Source organism: Megalops cyprinoides, chromosome 7, assembly GCF_013368585.1.
Source record: "Megalops cyprinoides isolate fMegCyp1 chromosome 7, fMegCyp1.pri, whole genome shotgun sequence".
NCBI lineage: Eukaryota > Metazoa > Chordata > Actinopteri > Elopiformes > Megalopidae > Megalops > Megalops cyprinoides.
In genome coordinates, this window is record NC_050589.1 from 32,953,312 (window position 1) to 32,962,458 (window position 9,147).

Consider the following 9,147-nt stretch of genomic DNA (forward strand, 5'->3'; position numbering starts at 1 on the left):
GGAAATGAGGGCTGAGTCTGTTATGTGCTCACATGTTTAAGACACGGCCCACGTTCCTGACAGACTGCTTGCCTGCAAAGAGGGGAGAAGATGATAGAGATGACGACATCAGAGAGGCAATACAGACAGACTTGCATAACCAGGGAAGAAAGGGCCCCTGACTTCACCAACTCTTGAGTTCTCTCAACTCACAACTCCTCTGAATATTGGAATTAAAAATGTTTGAGCATATCTTTTTTTCATTAACTCTTTATATCACTGATCCATTAATGAACTGCTCATAAAAGGTTGTGTAGTGTTTATTACTAACATTTATTGTTTTGTAGTTCCTGTCCTGAAGGAGTCCTTATTCACCCCTTATAAATGAATAAATATCACTGGACATTAGTTAACACTATGAAGCATCAGTCAACTTGCTTTGCAGTACCTGCAATAGAAAAATCGTATCTAAGGAGTGAGCAATGTTTGCTTTACATTTTTACATTTTACATTAAACCTATGTTAACTAATTGTTAATTAACTGAATCTTAACATGTACTACTCCCATTTCTTCTGCTGGTTTCTTGAAGCGATTTTCACATGTGCTGGTTTGCGTTGTTTGCTCCAGCTCAGCATAAACTGGGTTATTGCATTTCAGCTCAAGGAGAACCTGTCTCCCTCCCACGCATGCACACCGGCGCAGAGGTGGCAACAATGCCGGCATTGATGGAAACACGGTCGAATCGTGACTCTCGCTGCTGCCAGGAATGCAGCTTCAACTACGATTTATGTTTCAAAAAAAAAGAAGACCAAACTGAAAAAAAAAAATCATTTGCTTGAACTAGATTAGACAATGATTGTACGGAGTAGCTGGTTGACCAATCGGTAAACTAGAAAAAAAAAGCCTGGGAGTTGCAGGCTCACGGAGGTGACAGCTCAGCATACAGACCTGTCTCGGTTTAGCATCTGATTCACTTTGGGTTTGAAGAGCTCCCATATCCACTACAGGGTGAGTCAGAAAGAACAACAAATGAAAAGGTGAGACTAGAATATGAAAGGTTCCCATGGTGCCCGTGCATCTTACCTCATTTAATTGAATGCAGCCAACATTTTTAAACGTATTTCTTGCAAACAATCTTCTGTGCATCCGTGAAATTGCCACTCGATGCACCTCCAGACCAGAGCTGAGGAGGGAGCCCTACCAGGCTTTAATTTATTGGGATTCATACTACCCATCCAGCACATAAACTTGGAAATATGGAAATAAAATGGAAAATAAAAATGTAGCAACAGAACACAAATGTCCATTGGAATTATCCAATGTTTTTATTATTATAATTATTTCTATTGCAGGTATTAGAGTTGCATTACTAATATTACTGGATTGTTTGTTGTAGCTGTTTTTAAACCTTTTCTTTTAGATGTTCATAATATTGTTTGCGTTTTATTTGCTTGGTTTTAACATAAGACTACTGATGAAAATGACCCTCTGGCTGAATTGGGTCAAACGCATGTTTTGTGTGTAAATGAATGAATATTTAGCAGCACATGTCCCTTGCAAATAAACGAATGAAATGGAGTCTGCCAGAGATAAGTCACGAGGTACAGTATGAGGGCAGAGGGGAAATAAATCTTGACCCACAATAAATGTTTTCCTGCAGATATGGCAACCCGGTAACTCTTCTCAAATGCAGCCGAGGACTCAAACCCTGTCCATATTCAGCGCTGTTGCACTCAGCACTGTAATATATACTCCAGCGCCTCGTAAAAAATCTGGATTTGACCTTTAAATTGAAATACTGAGTGGTCACCCTTTTACTTATTATAGGTCAAGTGCAGAAACTGCGCCGTAAAACACAGAGATGTCACCCGGCCGCCGGAGGGGGATTTTCTATCTTCCGGGCCCCAGGACTGGCGCTCCTGTCAGGGAGCCCGACGTATCGTCAGCTCCCGCTTACAGTACGGTTAAATGGGTTTGATTCACGGAGCCGCAAGCCTCAGCCATGAAGGAGAGCCCCCTTTGTGCAGGCTCAGTCAGGCAGACATTACTGCATATGCTTCTTATCCCCTTCCCTTTTCCTGGATCCACGGTTTGAACTGCCCAGTGCTCCTGAGCTGCTCATATTCTTCCATGTCTCTAAAGGCCTTTACCAGATCCCTGCAAAGTGCTCCTGGTTAAAAAAGACCCAGCTTTCACTATCCTGGCTATGTATGATTATCATGGTCTCTCAGAGCCGGCTTAATGCAATACATTCACAATTAAAAAATGAATGTCTGACATGTATGACATGTATTAACATGAGGAGATTCTCTTGTCTCACTTTTTTATAGCTTAGCAGTTGATGTTATGCTAAAGCTAAAATTTGACAATTAAAAAGGTATAAAAAGATGATGGCACTTGGTTTCTTTTTCCACTCAGTGTTTAAACTGATACAGTTGGCAACATCAGAGCATGGCATATCACATTACTCTTGAGTCCTGAAACAAGTGCATAGTTTTCACATCCCTACTTTATCTTGATAAATGTGATGGAGCATTAAAAAATGGCCACTCTCCTTATGGATGGTTGGTGGTTAATATGTCTCCTAACATATGTATGTTGAATGTCTGCCTTTTCTGTGTTTCCTGTTAAAAGAACTGGGATGTGACACTGAGGCAAACTATCAAATGTATAGGTTGCATCTATGCCTGAACCAGTTAATGATCTCTGTTTCCTGTGGAAATGACCATGCTTTGAGTGAGAGTGGTGAACGGAGACACACAGCCCCGCGGCCCTGGAAATGCGGCGAGGACCGCGCCGTGTCACCGGTGTCTGCCACTCAGCCATGACCTTTTCGGCGGTGAAGGAGGAGGAAAACTCAATAAGCTACGCGGGCGCTAATGAAAAGGTCACAGCGCCCGCAGAGACGGCAGTGCCCTCGCCCCTGCAACATGCCCTACGGAGAGAGTAACCCAAATAGCACCCAGGTACAAGGAAAACATTTACCAAACACTCCACTGTGCTACTCCTGTGGAAGTTCAAATGAGTGTGGGTACCATGGCTGGCGCTGGAGTCTATGCAGCGAGGAGGTCTCAGTCTAGTTGACCAATACACCACTGTTCAGCACTGAAAGCACAAGTCCCCTTCCTATAAAAGAGAGAGCACCACTGCCCTCAGGGCAGATGCCAGCTTGCACTTCTCCCACACTCATGCCTTCATCTGCCTCTGTCTGCTCTAATCTGAATCCTCAGAGACCCCATTAAGCACCTCCCTCACCACAGACCCAAACAGACTGAAGGACAAGAGCCACCCTCTCTTTAATGTCCATGACCATCATCTTCCAGTGTCACTAATGTTGTTTTTTTGCTGGCAGAGCACCCTACAAAGTTCCAGAAGATCTCTAAAACTCATGCAGACGACATCAAGGTGGCCACTAAATCAGTTTTCATTAAAAGTCTTAAAAATCCATGCGTTTTCATGACTCTTTTGAAATGCATTTAACAATTTTAAAATTAATCAGCTATGTCTGTTTATAATCTGCTTTAGGTACAAAATGGTCAAGAAGCTTACAGCCATTAAAGATATTTTATTGAATTTTCAAAATCATCAAAACAGGCTCTTTTGGAGGATCAGAGACCAAATATTGTGCCTCCATCTAATAGCAGGCGGTGAACGCTGATGTTAGTGTATTCTCTGAACTCACAGCCATTCTTGGGACTCAGCACATTGCCATGATTCAACCACCTCTCCCATAAGCACTTTCAGTCAGTTCCATCTGCAGCGGCAGGATTTCCCCAGTCTGAGCCACAGCTAACGCTGCAGTATCAGTGCTGCAGTATCATCTGATTTCTCGCACGCCCATCTCAGTATAGCCCTGTCTCAATGCATGGATCCCCTCTGAGCCACGTTTCCCTGCTCCGGATAAATGGACAGATATGGGATCAGGAGAGATGAGATAAGTGACTTGTCACTTTAGATTCCACAACCTGTGCATGTGCGCCCAGTTCAGGCAGCCATGTACAGCACGCATCTGGTGACAGCTCTGGACTTCCCTGAGGCACGCAGGATGCTTGGATGGTCACTGACTGAAGGGAGGGGCTGTTGTTTGTTCCCCACCTTTACCTTGTAATGGCAAATTTCTACAGCATATTGATTGAGTTGACCGTTCTGATTGGTCAGCAACTGAGCATAAATTATCTCTGTTGAGAGCACAGGGGTCAGCAGGCATGTGGACAGGCCTGACACTTTGCATGTAAGCCAGGCTATGGGAACTGGTGGAAGAACACCGTTACTCAATATGATCACTGATCGATCCCATTATCAGCTTCCTTATGGAAAGGCAGGGAGGAAAGCCAATCACCCAAGAACCTGGACACCCAGCACCTCTTTAACATGGTGATTATTAATCCCTGAGATTAATGCTCACTTGTTGTGTCATCAGATTCCTGCTAATGAAATTCTTGTGCACTGATGTCATTGTGCACTGATGTGCACTGATGCCCTTTACCCAAAAAATGCCTAACAGATGTAGCCCAAAGTACACATGAAAGGCTTATACCCTTGCTGTTCAGGTATGTTACGTATTACACTTACTGTATTATCTCTGTGATTAGCACCATTATATATAACGGTAATCACATTTTAAGTGAGGAGAGGGAAGAGGGTGCTTTAAAATATTTTACTCAACCTTTTTTGTAAAACAAATGTGCCCAAATTGTAGTGTGTCTTCAAGTAATACAACAGCGGTGTCTCATGGGTCTTGGTGATAATGTGATGGCAAAAAAAATAGAATACAAAATCATTTTCAACATGACAACCCAAGCCATTAAAGACAGCTCTCACCTGAATTAACAGGCAGCAGCTAACGTGCGTTTAGGCCCAATTAATTTGCACCTTGTCTAATTAGGGGCTTGTTTTCGATCATTAGGCATCCGTGAGGAGCTCCTGTGTAACAGAGCAGATGCCAAGTGGATCCTGCACAGGTATACAGTGTTAGACAGTCTGTTCCACACTGCTGACGTGGGCCAGAGGCAGGACATTTTCACAGAGGACTGACCAGCCAGACTATGAGCCTCCCAACCTTTCACCCTTCCGGGGAAACTACCAAGACACTCCACTAAATGTGTTGTACGACAGAGAACATTGCAATAAGTTGCTTTATGCTGTTCCACTTGTAAGTAATGTACTAAATACATAAATCCATCCATAAATCAATCAGCTGCAGAATACTTTTTGTATTTTAAAACTGAAGTAGTCACCAACCAGATGCAGTTCAACATACCACATAGTACAGCAAGAGTTTTCTACCTTTTCATTTGACAAAGGTGCGGGTGAATATAATTTCAGAACACACACAATATCATTGGCTTTCCTGGGTAATTCCACCAGTCAATTTCAGCAAACGGTGCAATGGAAAAGCCTCAGAATCTAATGAGCAGGAAACATTGCAGCAGTGGGCAGCAGTGCGGTGCAGTGGTAAAGAGTTGTAGCTGTAACCTGAAGGGGTAGGGGTAAAGAGTTATAATCCAAAGGTTGCAGTTCGAATCCCTACTGGGGAACTTCTGTTGTGCCCTGAGGTATGGTACTTAACTCAGAATTGCCTCGGTTATATAGTTGGGTAACATGTAAGAATTGTAACCTATGTAAGTTTCTCTGGATAAGTACGTCTGCTAAGCAAGTAAATGTAATATTAATGAAACGTAAAACCGGTCTATGAAAGGGCGATAATTTCGAAGTGGTGGTTTTTAATGCTGAAGAATTTCTCTGTTACCATACTTAAATCAAAATAAGGAAAGCATCAGTGGTAATTACACACAAACAGGAATATAGGAATTCATTTCACCTGACGCGTTGGAAACATTTTCATAGTGCCACCCGCTGTGAAAATGTGTCGAGAGATTTGATTTACTTCGAGTAAAATTTCATTGTGGCCTCGTGTCAAACAATATCGAGTAACAAGGTATTGTTCCTGAGCAGAGCTGCACGTTTTATGCATACAAATGTGTACGTGTAGTGCTTGCTGAATGGGACATTTCCGACGCGCTGCAGAATGTTGCTTTGATCCCGCGTTGCAGATTTCATCTGCTCCCAGTTGAATACACTGTGCATTTTTGGAGAATATTTTGGGCAACCGCGCAAATGCTAAATTGAAAAACGTCTCCAAGGCATTATTTTGGCAAGACGACATAAATATGAGATGAAGGGCTTGGGGGGCTTAAGTTGACGGTATCAGGCCAGGTCAAACCAGGCCACATTTTAAGGTACATCAAGTCTTGTACGGTAAATATGTAGAGCTATTTTCAAGCAAACATTAAATTCAATAGTTTCGCTAAAATGCTCTTTTACGTGGGAATCACTGAATGTCGTGCTTAAAATGCAATGCCCATGTTACAGTAACAAAATGTCATATGCTAAGTCTCTAATCCATTTAAATGAGCACACTGTTACCATCGCTGTCACTGAAAGCACTACATGTATCTCAAAAAAATTCGCATCCAAAATGTTTCAGTTGGGAGTGGAGTCCAAGGGACAATGTCTTACAGCTTGACTTTATTTGGAGTTTAATGTCCGCAACCCTGGTTGGGGGTAGACTCAAGTATGTATCTCTCAGTACTTTTACGGTAGTCTACAAATGAAGTAATCATATCCAATCAAATAAATACCAGTATTTTTTTTTTTTTTTTGCATTTTAAATGAGGTTAGTAGTTATGGAGAAACGAATAGTGATATTTAAAGGCAGGAATTTGAGGATAGATCCATGGGCGCCATACTATGCAGATTGGTGCATATTGTTATTAACAGGGGCGTTTTAGAGGAAACGTTCAAGTTAAATACTTCGACCAGGTTTTTTATAGAGAGGGAAGGCAATTGCAAAGGCAATGTAGACTACAACAATCCGCAATGTGTGATCGAGTTGTGTCTTCTCCATACGGCTGTTTCTCACTACATGAGAAATGCAGTGAGCCCGGAGCCCACAATGATAATCACTCTCGTTGCAGGGAACCCCAGTGGAATCATTGTGGCCGTGATTTATGTCTCGCACACCCTGTTTCACGCAGAGTGACGAGAAGGGTAACTTGCAGAATACACTCTACCATTGGTTTCAAAACATTATGCTGTCAAAAATAATGCGATGCAACTGAACAAAACAGGCGCACCATCACCCACATCACACAAGAACCGGTGTTCATACAAGCAAGAAAAACGACATACCACTCGATAGGCATTCCTGCCAAATTGTAGGGAAACTGAACAGAATGTTAGGAATTGCAAAATGTTCAAGCACAGCGTCTATTTGATCATTCGATTCTTAACCCTAGTTTTCAAATGTATATGGACAGAGAGAACGCGAAGAACACTGCGAATAAATAAGATAGGTTCCCGTGTTTGGTAGTTTTGATCATCGAAAAAAAACAGCATATGCAAGCAAATGTTCCCGCTTGAGTTGACATACCACAGAGCAGCTGCATCCAGGCGCACGTCTTGTAGACTGTGGCGGTGTTGCAGAAGAAGAACAGGATGAAACAGGCGATGCAGCCCAGGATCAGAACCATGGAGAGCAGCACGAAGAAGGAGGCCGCTTTGAAGGCGCTGGAAGGGATGGAGCTGAAGTCGGCAAAGGTGCCCTGGCAGGTGAGCTCCCTGTTGGGGGAACCATTCCCCACACAGTAATGGAACAAGCCGAAGTAGCCGGCCTGAGGCGTGTTCATACTGTCCCCGATCCAGTAGGGCTGAATGAAGACCACCACGTTTATGATGGCAAAGCATATGGTGAATATAGCCCAGAGGACGCCAATGGCGCGTGAGTTCCGCATGTAGTTGTCATGGTAAATCTTGGAGGCTTCTTGCGAGGGCAACATTTTTCCCCCAGTTTTCCCGCTGGTTGCTTTCCTTTCGTCTTTTGCACCCCTTCCCGAAAGTCACTGAATACCCGCCTGTATTATAGTAACAGCGATTCCAAAGCGAGAGAGATGTTAACAAGCAAATTGTCCTCCTATTGTGTGAAATTCTTCTTGTTTTAACTATTTCTCTTCCTCATTGTTCTGACCCAATAATTACTGACGCCAGATTCACCCCTAACCACCTAGCTACACATGTTTAGACCAACCAATCAATCAACAAACAAATAATTAAATAAAACACTGTCAAGTGATTCAGTGCCGTTGAGGGGAAAACTGCAATTTCCTTTCTCCTTCTTGCAGTGGAAAAGGAATAAACCGTAGGCAATGTAACAACCAATGTACAAGAAAAAGCCTTTTCACAGAAAAACGGTCAGAGCGCGTGTGTCTTCCTGCTCCGAGCACCTGTATGTGATGGATTTGTTTTGCCTCCCATCAGAGCGAACGCTGGAAAGGATGGATACACCGTGTAGTCGGGTACCGGTGATGAATCTTCCGCTTGAAAATCGGGATCTAAAACCATAGTACGGACGTCTGTCGGAGACGTACGGGCAAGATGGCCTGTATATTAAAGTATCATATATTAATGTTGGAAACGATCTCTCTCCGGTGAATTAAAAGACGGTCCTCGATCTCGTGTTGCTGGCCCTTGCTGCCGCGACTCCATGATTCCTTCTGATTATTTTGCGCTCTCTCTCTCTCTCTCTCTCTATTCTCTCTCTCTCTCTCTCTCTCTCTCTCTCACACACACACACACACACACATTCTATGACTCCCCCTCGCTTCTGAGCGTTCACAGGGAATGCTGAGGACTATTGATGACGACGCGTTTCCGTAGGGCATAATATGCTAACATATCGTAATGTGCCGCCGTCCACCTTTAAAACAGCCCCACACAAACAATTATTTTAGTAGTGAATACCCCCTTCAAGAAAATGACCCCCCCCCGCGCCACACACACACTCACTCACACACACGTAAAATAATTATAATAATTGGCCCACATAGAAAACTAGGAAAACTGGAAAATTGCATGGTTAAATTAATTTGTCCCTTCAGTTGATTGTATGTCTTCCCCAGCGTAGCCTATACAACTGAATTTCAGCGGAACCCTTAAAACAAGTTACTGCATTGAAAAACCACTTTATTGACCATGACAGCCATGGCAGACGGATCTAAATATTCAAGCTTTCAGCGCACTACAAGGGGGTATATCACGACCGATCCTGTAGGCTGCAACTGGGGCGGTAGGCTATCCTGTCTCTTCTCTCGGTAATAAATACAACCCAT

General features: G+C 43.2%; 1 protein-coding gene across 1 annotated transcript in view; it reads right to left on the minus strand.

Moving 5' to 3' along the window:
- Window positions 1-8,540, minus strand: part of LOC118780108 (LHFPL tetraspan subfamily member 4 protein-like) — a 41,740-nt gene extending 33,200 nt beyond the window's left edge. Inside the window, exon 1 of the mRNA XM_036532421.1 lies at window positions 7,413-8,540. Within this exon, the coding sequence (XP_036388314.1) occupies window positions 7,413-7,818 (406 nt within the window). The 5' untranslated portion in view covers window positions 7,819-8,540. The remainder of the gene's footprint in view (window positions 1-7,412) is intronic.
- Between the last annotated feature and the right edge of the window lie 607 nt (window positions 8,541-9,147).